The sequence below is a fragment of the Pungitius pungitius genome, chromosome 20 (genome assembly GCF_949316345.1).
Source record: "Pungitius pungitius chromosome 20, fPunPun2.1, whole genome shotgun sequence".
NCBI lineage: Eukaryota > Metazoa > Chordata > Actinopteri > Perciformes > Gasterosteidae > Pungitius > Pungitius pungitius.
Genome location: NC_084919.1, coordinates 8,442,516 through 8,459,800, shown reverse-complemented (window position 1 = coordinate 8,459,800; position 17,285 = coordinate 8,442,516). Strand labels below are relative to the sequence as shown.

Sequence of the window (17,285 nt, the reverse complement as noted above, 5' to 3'; positions counted from 1 at the left end):
AAACACAAACGCGCGGGCTGCATGAGAAATTTATGTGACCTGCCTTTGAAGCACAATAAATATATATAATTACAGAGAGAGAGAGACAGAGAGTAAAAAGACAAACCACCCTGCTGGCCTCTAACCTAGATCAGGACCCGAGGGTGTCGAGTAGTTAAATAATGGATGAAGCACTCGCCTCTTTTTCTTCTGCTGAGAATGAGCAGCGTTACTGTGACTTCAATAGCACAGATGCCTTGATAAACATGTGACTCGTGACTCATTTTGCCTCTTGACTCTGACGAGGAACAAAAAAAAAAGAGCACAGGCACTCCGGGGCCGGAGAGCAGCTGTTTGACAGATGTGCGCGCTCGCCGATGGGACGGTGCTGCGTAAAGTTATGACCGAGAGGTGGAGGGCAGAGGTAGATGGAGAGGCGCGGTGTGGAGATGGAGACAAGACAAATCACGGGTTGCAGGGGAGCTCGGACTTCAGGGGGATACATTGTGGCTTATGAGAGGTGGGGTTGGGGGGGTGAGGTGGATGGGGGCGTGTGAAGCGTGTGAAGCAGTCAGAGTGGATGAAGTTAAAAGAGACAAATGCATCATGGTACCTGTGAATGGCAGCAAAAAGGTCCTCGGTGGTCCGGGGCCGCGAGGGAGTCGGGGTCACCATGTTCTCCTCGGACGCCCCGTTGGCCGACGGCGCCGGAGACGATTCGGCTGCACTGGAGTAGAACACCTCACCTGAGAGAGAGAGAAACACACACACACACACAGTTACAGGGGAGTAAACACATACACACTTCAGGTTAACTCCGTCAAACACACACTCGCGTTAACCTGTCTGTGAAATCAGAAGTGTTAAGAAGGAGGTGCTGCACTGTCTCCATTCTCTTTCGCTCTTTGGATATCCTCTCTTCTCTTCCCCTCTTGTTCTGCCTCTCTCCTCCTCCTCCTCCACCTCCACCTCCTCCTCCTCCTCTACACGCTCACGTCTGCCTGGGAGCTGCAGGCTCAGTCTCACTTTACGCTCTCTCCATCCTCTTACCAGATCTGTTCACCCCTCCCCTCTGATACGATAGAGCCCCTCCCCCCTTTTTCCCCTCCAACCACAAAAAAGCAGCCCCTCCGGACACTTGCCCCCTCCCTCATCCCAGAGTGAGAGAAGAAAGGATGGATGCTGGATGGGAGCGGGACAGAAGGAGAGAGGAGCTGAGTAGGAAAGATTAACAGCAGACAAGAGGAAAAGGCAAAAATTGATGTATGGGAGTGAGGATGGATGGTGGAGAGGGGGGAGGGGGGAGGGAATGCGGGGCAGCATATGAATATGTGGATGAGAGAGAGGGAGAGCGGATGAATTCGGGTCGCTGGGAAGCAGAGTGCCGTCCCAGCGATAAGTCGCCTCTCCTGCACTATTTTCACAGTTTTCAAATCTTTAAAAGCTGGCGGTTGTAAGTTGGGATCTGTTGCTTCGGAAGGCTACATTTATGTCACAGTCGACGGATGAGCAGCGTCACCTCCACCACTAAGCACATTGGACTACGGTAATGAGCTGAAGTGAGAATTAAATTTACATTTGGACTAACGGAGTGTTCTGTTTATGCAAATTGTCTGTGTCTAACTTTGTTTTGATGAGCAAAACTTGCTAAAACATTTTGGGGATTTAAGTCCGACTCACCAGCGTCGTCCTCCTTGGAGCTGATGGATCCAGTCGTGCTGCTTGTTCCATCTACCTCGTCCTCGTCCTCGTCCTGAGCCTCTCCATTGGTGTATACATCATCATCATCATAAACGTAGGACTCGTTCTGGGTTACTGTTGACGTTTTGCTGCTTTCTGACTCAATCTCCGAGCCCTCCGAAGCTTCCTCTTCCTCCCGTTGCTCTCGTTTACTCTCCTCCTGTTCCGTCTGTATTTGTCTGCGCGGCGCATCAACTTGGTCTTCTATTGGTGACGTGTCGGTTGTGTCTTCAAGGTGAGAAGGAACCTGTTCATGGATTGGCTTGGGGCCAAACTGTGAGAGGAAAGAGATTTGGGGTTTCTTGGAGACCGCCGGGGGCTTCTGTTTGACAGGAGAGCTCTGGGGGCTCTGTGGGGGGGCGGGCAATGATTCACGCACCTCAAATGTCTCTCTACTGCTCAGGATGAAGTAACTCTGGTCCTCGGCTCTTCCATTCATGACAGAGCTATCTGCTGCGTCATCTGTGATTCTGCAGTCCACAGAAAACTCTTCTAAGAGCCTCGACACAGGTGATGGTGAGGAGTTGCGTGGATCTTCTTCCGGGGGGGTCGCAGTAGGTTGCTCCAAGGGGGGAGACGGCTCCAGGGCCCGTGACTTTAGAGCCTGAGCCTCGGTCCGGTCCGATTTGCCGTTGATCTCCTTCTGTGAACGTTTGGCGGAGCGGAGCTGCACACTCTGCAGCGCCAACGGGGTGATCAGGGGCTTGGGTGACTTTGTGGGCCCGCTGGAAGGAGCAGCTTTCCGGGACTCTTTCACCGCCTTCACAAAAGATGGGGAGGGGGAAGGAGGGACAAAAGCCGGCAGTGGGGGAGGCGGAGGGGGACCCATGGAGGGGACGGGAGGTGGAGGTGGAGGGGGAGGGCTGAAGCTCCCATTGAAAGATGAACTGGGATGGATTAGCATTTCAGGGGATGGAGGGGGAGGGAATTCTGGGGAGGTGGAGCAAGCGGAAGGCGGGCTCAGAGATTGACACTGAGGGGTGGATGGCTGCGGGGGATCTGGCGACGGAGTGCCGCCACTGGAGCATGGTGGCAGGGGGGGAGGGAAGGGTGGAGGTGGGCTGAGAGGGGTGGTGGGAGCCGAGGAGGAGAAGACGGGAAAGGGTGGAGGTGGCGGAGGGGGAGGTCCGCAGCTTTTAAGTGAGTCCGAGGTGTTGGAGGACAGGGAGGTGGAAGAGGAGGACATGGATAGGGAGGAGAGGAGGGAGGACTTTCTCTCGGGGACTTTGGGCTTCGGCCGTCCGCCCGAGGGAGACATGGACCTGACGAACGAGGGCACTGGGGTTCCAGCTGTGGGGGTGTTGGACTGGCTGGAGTAGCCGCTGGATGGGGACGTCAGCCGGTGCACCCTGTCCGGCGAGGAGGTGGCCATTTTGGGCTTCGCTGCCACCGCTCCCTCCTGACCCGTGGCATCAGGAGCCTGGCTGATCTTCAGGATCTCCCCTCCGTTCTGCAGCTCTGCCGGGTGAGCCCCGGCCGACAGGTTCTCCGGGGCGTGGGCCGGAGGGGTCTGCACCCGCTGATCGCCGTGGTTACGGGGGTAGTCCATGTAGTAGCCCCAGGAGTCGGCGTACTCCGAACGCAAGCTGCTGGTGTCGCTGTGAGCCGGCGTCACGTGGCACAACGAGTACACGTTGGACACGCCCCCACAGTTGGCGTTAGCCAACAGTGACGCTGCGGAGCTGCACGCGCTGATGCTGCTCTGGCTGCGCGGCCGCAGCACCCAAGGGTCGTCGTAGTCGCTACTTGGGCTGTGAGAGGGGGAAGAAGGTGAAGCCCCCTTTCCTTTCCCGCCTTTCAGACCCATCTGTAGGCTCTGCTGCAAGCTGGCGATAAGAGTCTCGTTGAGCATGGCCCCGTTTGGCTCCTTGGCGCCGCCGAGGGCGCTGACGCCTCCGAGAGGCTTTTTCCCGGAAGTCTTGCGTCTAAGGGAGTCGGTGCGAGCCGGCGGCAGAGGAGGCTTCTTGCACTTGCGCAGGGAGATGCTGCGGGACAGCGAGCGGTCACTGTACAAGCTCCCGGAGTCGTCCCGATTGGCCACCTCGCGGCACTCGTACATGCTGTGCCTGGTGGCCCGTCCCGGTGCGGCGCCGTGCCCGCTGCCGTGGCTGCGAGAGCGCAGGCCTGAGTCCAGGTGCATGGAGGTGTAGTATCCATCGTTGTCTTGGGAATAGAGGGAGCTGGAGTCAGTGGTGGTCCTGGAGGAGTGATCCAGGCTGCTGTACAGCTGGTTCATGGGAATGGAGCAGCTGGAGGTCAGCGTGCGGTGCGGAACCGCCACGTTTTCCGGCGTGTCGTAGATCCACGGCTCCTCCGGCAGACCGGATGGAGGTGTGGGCGCCAAGGTGCTGCGGCTGTGCATGCTGCTGTCCGAGTGACCCGACTCACTGGCAGGTCTCGCCACTTCCTGCCCGCCATCCTTTGACGTGTGCGCGGGGGTAGAAGTGGCCAAGGCCGGGCAGGTGAAGCTGTGGGAGAAGGCGGTCGGACTGGAGATCCTGGGTTCGGTGGAGGAGGCGACACCGAGCGCTCGCCCCGTGGCGTAGGCGGGGGCCTGGGAGTGGGGGAGTTTACCACAGGTGTTGAGGCTGATGACCTCGGAGGAGCTGGACAGGGTGGCATTGGGGATGAACGAGGTGGAGTAAGCGGCGTGCGGGGAGACCACGCACGCTGGACCCCCGCCCCAATCACTGGCCTGCGTGCCCCTCAGCTCCTGAGACCTGGGCCGAGGCAGGGTGCCCGTCCGCGGCGCGTTTCTCATGTGCACCACTGTGTCATCAACTTGAAGCTTGCTGATCTGCCTCTGAGGTGTAGCTTGCTCCTCAGACCTGATGGGGGTGCTGCTATAAATGGGGTCGGCACTGAGGGACACCCGGGCGCCTGGTCGGGGCAGACTGTGGAAACGGGAGGCGTCTCTACTAAACTGAGGCAGCATCAAGATCCCGGAGCTGTCACTGCTCGCGACGGATATGCTTCCCGTCGAGGAGGAAGTAGAAATGCCGGCCATCTGCGCGGCGATTCCCTGTCCTCTTTGAGCCCGGATACGTCTCATGGACGGGGGCACAACCTTCACGTTTTCCGTCTGGCAGCCGGATTCTCTCGTCTCTGAGCGTCGGAGCGTGGAGCTGACACTCCCAACTCGGCCTAAGGTGGAGTACTGCCCCGGGATGAACATGGAATGCGGCCGGAGCTCTCCGCCGTATCCTTTAGCTGCTGTCAAAGAAATAAAGGAAATAGTTAAAACACACAAAGAATATCTTGTGTAACCCTTCTCCTGCCCTGCTCTATAACTCTGTCAGCAACCATGTTCTCTGCTCTTCTCGACTGGACCGGCCAGATAAACTGTGGTCACATGGAAGTTAATTCATTTGATTAGCTGTACCAGTCTCATGCGCGAACAACTCCTGGTTTTCTTCATCAAGGAGGAAAGGTTATGAGGGAGGACGAACTCCCCTCTTATGCTTCCTATCATGGCTCCGGCTCAGTCCGAATAGAAAAGTCAACAATCCGCTGGGGTCCGACAAGGTAAGGCAGCCGACGAACCCACACGGGCACGCACACAATGTGGATATGGTCACGCATTGTCACACAGGCCAGAACGTACAGAAAGATACAGAGACAAGGACACACAGGAATGCAGATATCCCACACACACGCACACACACACACACACGCACACCGAACATACCGGCTTGTAAACAAACAATTTGAAGAACGAGTTGCAAAACGAGAGACGATCTGTAGCCGGTCTCCCATCTGTGGTACCTCTCCTGTTGATGCTGGTGTCCCACAACACACACTCACTTCCTTCCTTTATGCTGTCTCTCCCTCTCTCTCTCTCTCTCTCTATATGAACACCCCCCCCCCCTCTTCCTCCGTTTGCTGAGAGAGTGACAGCTTGGCTGCTGTTGCCGCTGCTGCGATAGATTAAGCTGCAGGTCTTGTGCGAGGGGAGGGAGGGAGGGAGGAAGCACTGGGACCGTTACCCCCGGCCCAGTAATCATGACATTCGCAGGCTGTCGTCTGGCCGGTCGCTAACCAGACTTTAAATCTCCCTGCCTATCAGCCTCGGCGATCTTATCACACAAGAGAAATGACGTTCTGCTTTAAACGCAGCGGCTGCCCCACCGCTCAGAAGCGTGTAAATAAACATCAGCCGTGCAGCGGCGTCATCACAGCACAGTGTCAGCTTAGAAAGCTTAGTGTTTGCTTAACGCCCAGCTCAGCTCAGTCGGGGACGTCTGAAACTTAATATTTACCATGCATCCCTCGTCTGTTTGGAGGGTCCGGGGATAATATGTTCTGAAAATGGTTGGTGGGTCTTCTTTAGGTGTTCATGATCAGGGGCCTAGTTTGTCTCTTAATCAGTACTTGTTGGTAGGTAAGACACACATGCAATACATGCTAAAGATTATCATTAAGGCACATAATTAGGACACACAATTCACCGAAGCTGAGTGGCAAACCCAGCGTTAACTTCTCTTATGTGACATGACGACAGGCAAAGTCTAAAATCCGATTACACGAGTGCAAAACAGGGTGGAGGAGAGCAATTGAGGACATTTGGTATGAAGAACTGAAAGAGGGAAGCACATAACATCTGGGGCTTGATCCAACACTGTGGACCAGCATGGGTCATTTTCTCCCACTCAATATAACTTACTAAGACCAATGCTGGTGGGGTGAGTTCCTGCTCCAGCCCAAAGTATATGGCTGTTGGATCTAAGCATAGATCTGTGGAGAGTATTATTGGATGTAATGGAAGGGAGGGGTGCTTGTCCCCAGTGTTGGTACAGGCCCGTGGACGGTAGAGGGCAACATATTGCCCCGCGGCGATCCATACCTAGCTCATGGTTGAAGTTGTCAGGCAGCCCTGATATAGTCTTTCTGCGTTTGACCTTCTTGGGCCGGCGGGACACGGTGTCTGTGTTAATGAGGGAGCGCCGGATGCTCGCCTGTCGGTCAAACACTGCCCCTGGTAGCCGGGAGGGCGAGAGCAAGGCAGGCGGACACACACACACAGGCAGAGAGCAGTTAGTCGGAACAAACTCGACAACGTGCAGAAGTTTGTGTTTTTTTTTCTTCAAGTTAAACATGCAACATAGTAAAGGGTCTAGCGGTATCCAGGCATACAGATCCAAACCGTATAAGTCACCAAGTGTGTCAACATGCAAGACTTGTGAGAGAGCCTCCCTTAAGGAAGTATTATCTTAGAGGAACCACTCTTCTTTCTGTAGCGAGCCGGTGACAGCATGCAAGCGTAAGGGAAATACAACTTGATATGAGGGCAGATGGTGTCCATCACATTCCCCCCTGAAAATGACAGAAAAGTCGTCTCTCTTCGGTCTATACGTGTGTGTGTGTGTGTGTGTGTGTGTGTGTGTGTTTCCTCTCTCTTTCTCAGTAATGTAAAGTGACAGGAGACAAAGACAACAATGATTTGTGTCAGGTGGGACCACATTAAGCAGTCGTTAGTGTCTGAAGGACAGCGGGATCAGAGTGGCATTGACAGCAGTAAAATGAAGCTGTTGATACTGAGCTGCAGATCATCTGGCGTCATACAACAATATATATCTGGTGAGTTTTAAGTCTTATGAATGAACACGCCACCCTCTCATATACTAATCATCACGATTGGCAGAATGAGACGTAGTTTTCTATGTGTGGCAGGGAGCGCTGAAAAATGCTAACCGGAGAATTGCATTGACACGTTTTGCTGTGCTTGTCAATCAGACGCCGCGTGATCTGATGTAAAGTCAGCGAAGAGGCCTTGACCCTTGGATAAGCTGTCAAATGATTTTCACACTCAAGTGCCCGCTCACACACGCATGAAGGAAGGTGAAGGTCGGTCGGCACGGAGCGGGATGACAGAGGAGAATGTACACAGGAGGTACACAAGGAGAGGTGGACGTTCATGACTGACACATGCAGGTTTTTCCTCTGTGAGTAACTGATTTGAGTAATTGATTAGTCTATATGCACTATACAAATGAAGAATTTCCCTTTGTCCTGCCTTACTGAGAATTATAGGAGCATAACAATAAAACCACAGTATATGACATGTCAAAACTGCCATATATAAATTTTTCTTTTTTTAATCATCTAGCGCCATCACCTGGTTAAGATGTGAATTTGTACGGAAGTAATGACATTCCCATCATCCTTCTCAGTAAAACAGAAATAAAGCTAATTTAATGGTAAGAGGTTGATGCTACAGAGCAGAAATCAGGGAGGAATAGTTACAGATCAAACTCAAAAGTAGTTGGATCTTTCTAGGTCGCTATTCAACATGAAACTACAGGACCGGGACATTCATTTTCCACTAGACAACACTGATGGTGATTGGTCGCTACTCGGTGGCGAGTGGTAGATGTACACAGTGGTTGGCTGACGGCGGTTGCCGTGGAGGTCATACCTGTGACGTTGATGGGGACTATGTCGGTGGGCACGGCCCGGGCCGCCAGCCTCATCTTCTCCTCTGGGGTGGGGAGGGACGCGCCCCGGTTCCATACAACCTGTCCGTCAACCTCGTACCTCTCCCCTCCCTCGCCGCCCCCCTGCGGCGTCTGGGGCCTCATGGAGAGCTGGGATTTGTTGTCCTCCGCTGAGGACGCTGTGGACTGGACGAGAAAGAGGATTCGGTGAGATTTGGTGAGACAATGTCAACGAGGAAGAGAGAGATTACAGAAACAAGGAATGAAGGAGATTAGAATATTTTAGAACAGTTTAGAAACTAACTGACAGACGTTAAAAAGTGCATTAACGCACACGCACACACACACAGACGTATTACATCATTATGACCTTTAGATGCTTGCTGTGCTGTAAACATAATTAAGGATCAATCAAACCCCAAATGGAAACACAAGCGTAGAACCACGCATACATCGATCACAGGTCGCCGACTGAGTTTTAAAACTAGCAGGATAAAAGCGAGAAAGCAACAACGGTTTGGAAACCGTCACGCATTGAACTGTACTCGGTACTCAAGCCTGAAGTAGAATTTACTGCTGAGAAGCAACACACAACGACGCTTTACTGCAGCAAAGACGCTCCGAAATTGAGTTGTTAGTCAACAGAAAACCAGCTGCTTCCAATTTGCTGTCAATGCCCTTTTGAAATCATTGTAATGAATCATCATGAACACAAATACTCCCCAATGATTCTCATCATAGATCAATTCTGGCATCAAGCAGAGTCTGCCGTGGAAAGAAAACCCTCCTTGGGACTTTCTCTTCGTCAGCGATTTGATTTTGTTTGAATAAAGTTGTTTAAAATCTCCAAAATAGATCCAGTAATCACCCAGTGTCCATTACTTTTTATCCTCGCGCTCTCCAGCAGAATACTGGCTAGAAGGGACAGCGATTAGTGCTTTCATGCAAACCACGCATGGCTGGATGCAGAAAGGGGGTGAGGCAACAGAGGGGGCAGTAAACGGGGGGATGTAGAAGGCCAGGCTTGTTATTTTGCATTGTGGCTCTCAACCTGCGCCCCCCCCCTCCCCCCCACCACCACACCACCCGTTTCTCCCATCGAAGCTGCCATCAGGCAAAGTTAGGCTCACTGGCTACAGGACAACAGGAAGCGACAGGGACGAGAGACAAACAGAGTAGAAAGACCGATAAAGAGAGATGGGGGTCGACAGTTTAGAGAGGCGACAGCGTGTCATGTGGGTCGAGGGTCAGGGGAAGGAATGAAACAGGCGGGTCGACATGAAGGGGCTGCGTGGGACAAAGGGGACCCGGGATAATAAGAGGGTAAAGACCCCCAGACCCTCTCAGGACCCCTCATACCACTTTGTGTGGGAGAAATACAACTGAGGAGAAATATGTGGCCGTCCAACCATTTACACCTTGCTGCACACTCACTGCACACCAGCTGTCAGCCAGTTAACAGAGCGACAGCTTTTATTCTCTATTTACGTTCTGCCTGAAAAAAACACAAACCAGAGAATGAGACTAAAACCGGGAGTGAAACATCCAATTCAACTTTACTTTTAATTCACACAGACCGTCACAATGAAACGTGAATGTTCTTTACGTACCATTCATTCTTATGAATCTGTACATAATCTGATGTTACCGGTGAGTACAGTGTCAACCAAGGAGGAAGAATTTAATGGCAGAAGATGGTAAAATAAAATCCCTTTGTAGGCGTAAATAGATTTAAAAAGGTGATTACTTAAATAACGCCAGAAAGACAGACGTAACGCAATTAAACAGCATTCTCCTATACAACCACTGGAGGGCAGACTGACACTGTGGAAATGACAGGAGGTGAGTTGCCATGCCGCTGAATGGGCTGACGTGTGCACGTACATGCACAGCACTTGTATGTAATCCAAACAAGGTGACTTTTACACCTGGACAGCTGCGAGTGCAGCACGCGTGTGTGTGTGTGTGTGTGTGTGTGTGTGTGTGTGTGTGTGTGTACCTTCTTATCAATGTCATCCTCCTCCTCATCCTGAAGGCTGCTGGTGGACTGTAAGGGGTCAGAGAAGGTGGGACCCTGGGAGTAGTACTGAGAGCTCCGGAAACCATCCTTCCTCAACTTGTCGCATTCTGTAGGACAGACGGAAACAGAGAAACGTATTAGAGACAAAGGGAGATTGTTCCGTTCGTAGCTTTCTCCACGTCAGGAATCTGCCTGCAGTTGCTTTTGATTTCCCATTGTCTCCATTTGAGAAGATTTGATAAATGTCATAAATAAATAAATATCGTAATCCTTTGTGGATTACAATATACAAACAAAAGCCCCAAACTGTGTGTGTGTGTGTGTGTGTGTGTGTGGTGTGGGGGGTTCTGTGTGTCGGTCACATGACCACCGTGTCTGTTGGACGCTGCCCAGCGCCACTCACACCTCTTGTCACCACCTGCTGTGACGTGGGTTGAGATGTATATGTGTGTACGCCGATGCGTGACCAGATGGGAGTTAGTTAATAAAATGTGTGTGTCTGTGTGTGTGTGTGTGAGGGAGAGACCAGGAGGAGGGTATCCATTTCAGTCTGTCACACACAGATGGCAGAACTGTCCCTGTCTCTTTTTTTCCATCCTCTTCCATCTTTCCGTGAGGGGGCATCTAGCGCATCGTATCTCTCCCTGCAAATATCTACTTGTGCATCCTTTGTCTCGTTCTCACTGAATACTCACTTCTGCTGCAGCTCACAGCGTTTTGTGTGTGTAACCTGAAGGATCCAGACAATTTCACTTTTAAGGACAAACACTTAGTACTTTTGTAAAAACCTCCCTAGTGTTTTTTTTCATGCATCTTTGGGATTTAGTCTGCGTGTGATGCACAATTAAACTCCCTTTTGGAGACTGACACGCATGTGTACAAAAGCACATGCACATCACTCCTACCCTGGCACTTTGGCGATGCTGCTTTTGATCCCTTTTATGTGTCATCTATCTCCCAAGCTAATTACACCCCCCCCCCCCCCCCCCCTCTCAGAGGAGAGACACGCTGGTGCATGTATAATACTGTCAGTTAATGGATCCTAATTGGGTTGGCAAAGGTAGCAACAGGTTGATGTGGTAGCAGTGTGTAAGAAAGGATTTAGGAAGCATGATGATAATGAGGGTGATGACCGGGGGGGTGGAGCTGTTACGATGGTTGGGTTTTGCATGATTGACGAAGGGTGATAAAAAAAAAAGTCTTGATGAGGCACTTGAAGCGGCTATGGGACAGGAAGACAAGCAGCAAGGAGGACAAAAACCCTATAATTAGATGGACTGGGTGCATCCATGTACGTATACGTTGGCAGATTATAAAGCGGTAATTGACAGCAGACTGTGCAGGTAGCGTGTGGAGGGGGGTCCATAGTCGTAGTGACGCCTCGCAGACAGAGCGTGACGCGACAGCCTTTCCGCCTCATCAAACAAGTGATGTTGTTGGAAGCGAGACTCAACTTGTGTTCAGGCAGGAGATCAGAAGCACTTTTAAAGATTCTGTGTGTGCTCTCGGCTTTGATCCCTGTTTGTTCTATCAGCAGTATTTTGTGGTTGGAAATGAAAACCAAACACTGGCTTATTTTGCTGTATGATAATAAAAGCTCTTAAATAACAAGGCAACCTAAGGGAAATAAGAAAAAATAAAATGTGAGGGTTCAAATCTAAAATCTAAACAACCTGCTTGTCACTGAATGGCATCATTGACTAAACTAATAGATCATTCTTGGATATTATTGACGATCATGACTGTTGCGTAACGTTCCTGATATTATCTCGACCTGTTGGCACATTTTCTGTAACTCGGCTGCACCGCAAGCTCAAACGTATGTGTGTGGATGCACATTGCCATCTGATTGGTTATTGATCATTTGGCTTGACTCGTGTAGCTCACTGCACTCATGCTGACGTCCCTGGATGGAATGGATGGTTACGTGTGCATGAGAATGGGCTGGTTTAATTTGCCGATGTGATCCTTTAAATTACTTTTTTTTTTAAATATATCATTACATTTACACATGTAGACAACTTTGGTTTAAACGCAACCTAGATAGTTGTACTTGAATGTTTTTGAAACATTAAATATACTCTCTCTTGGTCGAGCTGTAGCTAGGTGTGAACCCTGCAGCCTCAACTTCCTTAATAAAAGTGCCAAAACACACAAGGACTCAATGGACATCACAGGTGCTCCCATTGAACACCTGTTGTCTTCCAGTCAGGACCCCTGGGGCTGAGTGGAGGACAGGATGGGGGAGGGTGTCTAATTTAATCCAACCTCCCAGGTGGTGTTTGCGTACTTAGCAACATCAATATTGCAGGAAGCGATATGCAACAGCACAGTGGTCAACAAAAGTAAAGATAAAGGGAGCCTGTAGTGTGTGTGTGTGTGTGTGTTTGTTAAAACTCTTTACAAACCATCACCATTGCTCTCTCTCTCTCCCTTTATCTCTTTTTTTATCAGCTGGCACACAAGGCCAACCTTTCATGTAAACAACAGGCCTTTATTGTAACACATGCACCTCTTTACGCACCCATAAGCACACCTCCAAACCTTTTTCTCACACCTGCCTCCCAATCTGTTATCCGAGTAACGAGTGGACAACCTTCCCGGGAACTGTCAGCGAAACAGGTGACCACATTTACTGGTGGATCCATTTCCTGCTCTACAAATGTTGTGAGAGTATTAAGAACATGTCACTCTTCTGCGACTCGACTCCCTTGTGTCGTCTCGACAACCAGGCTGCGGCCTGCTTTTTCCTCTTAGTTGTGCTGCACAAACATGGAGGAGAGGATCTCACACTGTTGTGTTGTTGGTTAAACTTAAGAAGGAACGGATGGACGCTTTTACAGCTTTTGTAGACAAACAGCTGCTCCTCAATGTCACGCGAGGGCGGGCTCGCATGCAAGATTTGTCAGTGTGTGTATTTTGTTTAATTAGCATGGAAATGATTTTGGATATCACTTAAAAGATAATTGGAACTACAATGACACAGAGCGTAAATAATTATTTGATGCATCAGTTCATTAGTCATTGCCAAAAATAATAAACAAAACAGTGTTACTCCTTCCAGAAAGTGTCTTATGGAGTCTCCCTGTGCACTGTGGATGTTACAAGCTCTCGTCGAGCTTCACATAAAGAAAACTAAACTTGAAAAAAACGCAAGCACTCTGTCATCGCCTCGTCTAGACGAGGGGCCAACGACTCCTCTCACCCAGACTCTTATCGCTTATTCCGTTGGATCCTGTCCAGCTCTCTGAAGCGAACCAATTTGGACCGATGCTTACCTCGCAGGGCGGTCTTAAGGTTGACTTTGGCCTGGCGGTGGAGGTCTTCTACGCAGGGCGGCCTGCTGCCCGGTAGGAAGACGTTCTCCTGCTGGTGCCACGGCGCTGTGTAATGAACCGTCCACTTGCTCTCCTCGTCCAGGTTGGACACCGCTGCAGAAACACAAAGATCAGGTTATAGATTCTTGTTCAACATTAACTACATTTAAAATTTGACCCTGGTGGATCTCCTGATGGAAGATATTTTAATGCATTTTCCCTCAAGAGCAATTTTGTTGGTTGTCGAAGGGAAAAAAGCAAAACATAACCTGCAAACATATCAGAGGAGTTATTTTTATTTTTGAAACGGGGAGTTCTGTGATACCCAAAACTTTGGATAAAAATGTATTATGGACTAGAAAATGTCTGGTAAAAGCAGAACTTGCTCCTGGAGGTTTATATTTGTCAGAGAAAGGGACGAGGAAGGAGATTGAGGTAACTCGCATCCAGGCGTCGGCCTCCACACCAACAACTTGACACACATCTGAGACATCGCACAGTTGGCCACACAAGTCCGAGGGGGAGGAGGGACGAGGGGCAGGTCAGAGTGAAGCAAACACCGGACGATATCCAGCCGACAGACTCAAACGGGCTACCGAGAACGTACAAACGCAAACCCAAAAGGTAAGCAGACTTGTGGTTAAGAACTGCCTCAGAGAAAGAAATAAAGACATTTCGTTTAGTTAGATCTCAAGTGACCGAGATGTTTATCTCTCTATTCGCTCACAAGAACAGACCAGACTTCTCAGAGTTTTAACAATTTTCTAGAGAACTTCGCTCTGTCACAACAAAGGAATCATAACAGAACATTATTGCATTTTGGCGCTTGTAATGATCATGTAATTGGCGGTTCCCCCCCGTGCTGCATTACATATACAATACAAACCTCAGGAAAAAAACTGGGGTGTAAATATCCACAAACGCACACAATCCTCAAAAAGTTTGGCTTACCAAGTGAGCGTATCCAAGCATAAGTAGCTGATCGTGGATGAAGGACTACCTCCATTTGGGCTGTCTGTCCCTGTCCTGACCGTCACAACATGTCCATCTGACTGAGGACTGAGGGAGACACGTCGGAGGGAACCGGGAGGAAGGGCACGTGTTGTGAAAGGGGCTGAGAGTGGGTGGACTGCTTTTTGTCTTTTTCACAGGTGCTAATGAGCCACAGTTGGATACATTGGGTGTGTGTTTGTGTGTCTCGGGGGAAAACAGAAGACCTCCGAGGTAGATGTATAGGACGGGGGGGTGGGGGAGGGGGGGTCCCATACATCCCTGAAATAGGTCGTTGGAGAAAGTGTGAGACAGTGTGTAGCGGCTTTGTTATACAGATACCTTCTACTGGGCTTCAACGTTAGTTACCTTAACACCTCTTTCCGTCCGACTCGGTTTACATGTGTGTCTCCTAACGAGTGCAGCAAGGTCAAAACACGGCTGCATGATTTCATTTAGAAGTCATGCAGCCGCTGGTGACTAATGGCAGCTATAGTCTGTTGCTACGGCTCATTGAGGAGCAGTCAGCTGTTAGCATTAGCTCAGGAGATCACTCTGTTCACATTCATGTCAACGTGGCAGCACCTACAGTCATGTCACCATGAGTGAGTGAGTGTGTGTGAGAGAGAGAGCGAGAGAGAGAGTGTGTGTGAGAGGTGCAGACGTCTCCCTGTGTGTGGCTGCGATGCGGTCAGAACTGGTCAGAACAATCAAAATGGACTAGAGTGGTGCGCCCAAGTAGTTTGTGTCGCACAATGCAAAACACACTCATGAGCAAGGCACTGAAGTGCCCCCAAAGCTCAACGGCCAAATCGTGGTCTCACATAATGACGTTTTTATGAAACCCATTTGTAATATTCTTGCTCTCCGACAAGTTCAGCACAGGTAGCCCTCCTCCTCCCTCCTTTCTGACTGTGGGGATTGAATAGACCTCAGTGAAGTCTATGGGTGAACCAAGGACACAGGGACTATGGAGACAAAGCCTGCATTGTCCCCCTGCATCAGTCTCCACATCAGGCCTTTCAGAGCCACAATATGCCCTAGCCCCTTAAAAGACACACACACACACACACACACACACACACACACACACACACAGGCGCGAAAGTCTTTCAGAAGCCTAATAATCCCTCTGTCCATTGACATCCCAGCTCTCCCTACGCAGACGGAGAGCAAACTGGGTGCTGAAAACTCTGAAAGACACAAACGGGCACGTATCGTGTGCAGGTGCGCGCGCACACACACACACGCATCCAACGCAAGTGTCAGCTCAGTTCATTTTTTTAGATACATAGTGTAAAATTATCGTGATTATTAATTGTGGGGGAGGTTGCCTTTTTACATAAAACCCAGATTGAGTCACAATTCTAATGCTACCCCTAAAAAGTGTGTGTACTCCTAATGATGAAAAGTTAAGAATGTAAGCAGTGCTTAGTTTGGAGCTCGCTCTCCTCTGGACTGCGGTGGGTAACCAGGGAGCAAAGTGCAGGCACATGCAAAGATAAGACCTGCCAAAAAACGCTGAGCTAATGATTAACAATAGCAGCTCAGCCTTGACCGAAACGCACGCTATAAATACACCTGAGATTAGAGTCGGCACAAGCAGCTTGCATCCACCAGGTCTTTGTTTAACGTCCTCACATACTTAATACACAGCTATCAACAACATAGTTATGTAGCCTTTTAACCAATAGTCCTGACCAGAATCTACTCTACACGCATGGCATAAAGTCCCAGTGTGGGTTCCTTTGATATCAGATTATCTCAAATATTTAGAAGTAAATAAACATGAATAACCCCTAAATTGCTCCCAGAAGAAAGAAAAAGAGGGCAATTCTTTTCAAATGTAGAAGCTGTGATTTCAAATGCTTCCAGCTGCCACAATAACAAAACGCTGTTGGGTCATTAAGTGCCATTAGTTGTCGGCTCTGTGAAGTCCTGGCTCAGTGGTTACCTGGTAACGGGGGGGGGGAAGCAACACGCTCACAGAAAAACGTCAGTTTGTATTAAAATGATGTGCAATTAATTGAAGCTGCCATGTGTAAGCATTTGATACAGTACAGCTTGACATTTTTTTTTAATACTTGGTCACAAGAAAGTACAAAAACAAGACAGTATGAATTTGAATCAACTGCTGTTCATTTGTTGTAGTTTTCATGGCAAGTAGTACTCACATGAGACATTGATGATCAATAGAGAAGAAAAGTAAATATATCTTACCCTTCCTTTTGAAGTACTTAATCAGAGATTTTAACGAGGTCCCGATAAACACCATTATTCCGATTGGGAGCCTGTCTCGCTTTAAAAAAAAAAGGCACTAAGAAAAGAAAAATCCTGCCAACGAGCGCTGGTGTCGGCTCACATTCTCACTCCACGGCGGCTTCACTGAGAGTGTGTGTGTGTGTGTGTGAGAGAGCGTCCACCACGCTGACAATGAGCCTCTACCCCTATCGCTGTCCCTCTAAACACACACACTGGGTCCGCCACTCCCACCGCCGCCACCACCGCCGCTGCTGCTGCTGCTGCTCCCCCCTCAGGCAGTCCAGTCGTCTGAGACGCACACACACACACGCACACACACACGCACGCACAGTGGGAGGGGTGTAGGACCGGCCCCCCTGTTCCCCTGTGCTTTGGTTACCAAGGAGTTCTGGCTGCCTCTCCCTTCATTTCTCATCCTCGGCCCGCCTTTACGCCTTTACGTTCTCCTCCTCCTTCGCTCCGCGCCACTCGAGGTCTCGCTCAAAGTTGAACTCGCTTCATTAATACCAACAGGTCAACTCGTGCACTTTTGCTGGGGAACGT

General features: G+C 50.0%; 1 protein-coding gene across 7 annotated transcripts in view; it reads right to left on the bottom strand.

Annotated features, from left to right (window-relative positions):
* The window catches only part of nhsl1b (NHS-like 1b), a 73,656-nt gene that overhangs the window by 3,188 nt on the left and 53,183 nt on the right, over positions 1 to 17,285 (bottom strand). For 3 of the 7 annotated variants that reach the window (XM_037449755.2, XM_037449757.2, XM_037449764.2), the window contains exons 2-7: positions 13,452 to 13,604; positions 10,153 to 10,280; positions 8,135 to 8,339; positions 6,563 to 6,694; positions 1,660 to 4,932; positions 593 to 725 (exon numbers count right to left, since the gene is read on the bottom strand). In XM_037449755.2, coding sequence (XP_037305652.2) covers positions 593 to 725; positions 1,660 to 4,932; positions 6,563 to 6,694; positions 8,135 to 8,339; positions 10,153 to 10,280; positions 13,452 to 13,604 — 4,024 coding nt within the window. Of the gene's footprint in view, positions 1 to 592; positions 726 to 1,659; positions 4,933 to 6,562; positions 6,695 to 8,134; positions 8,340 to 10,152; positions 10,281 to 13,451; positions 13,605 to 16,700; positions 16,957 to 17,285 lie in introns of those variants that run through there. The other 4 variants (XM_037449762.2, XM_037449763.2, XM_037449756.2 and 1 more) reach the window with 4 other exon arrangements.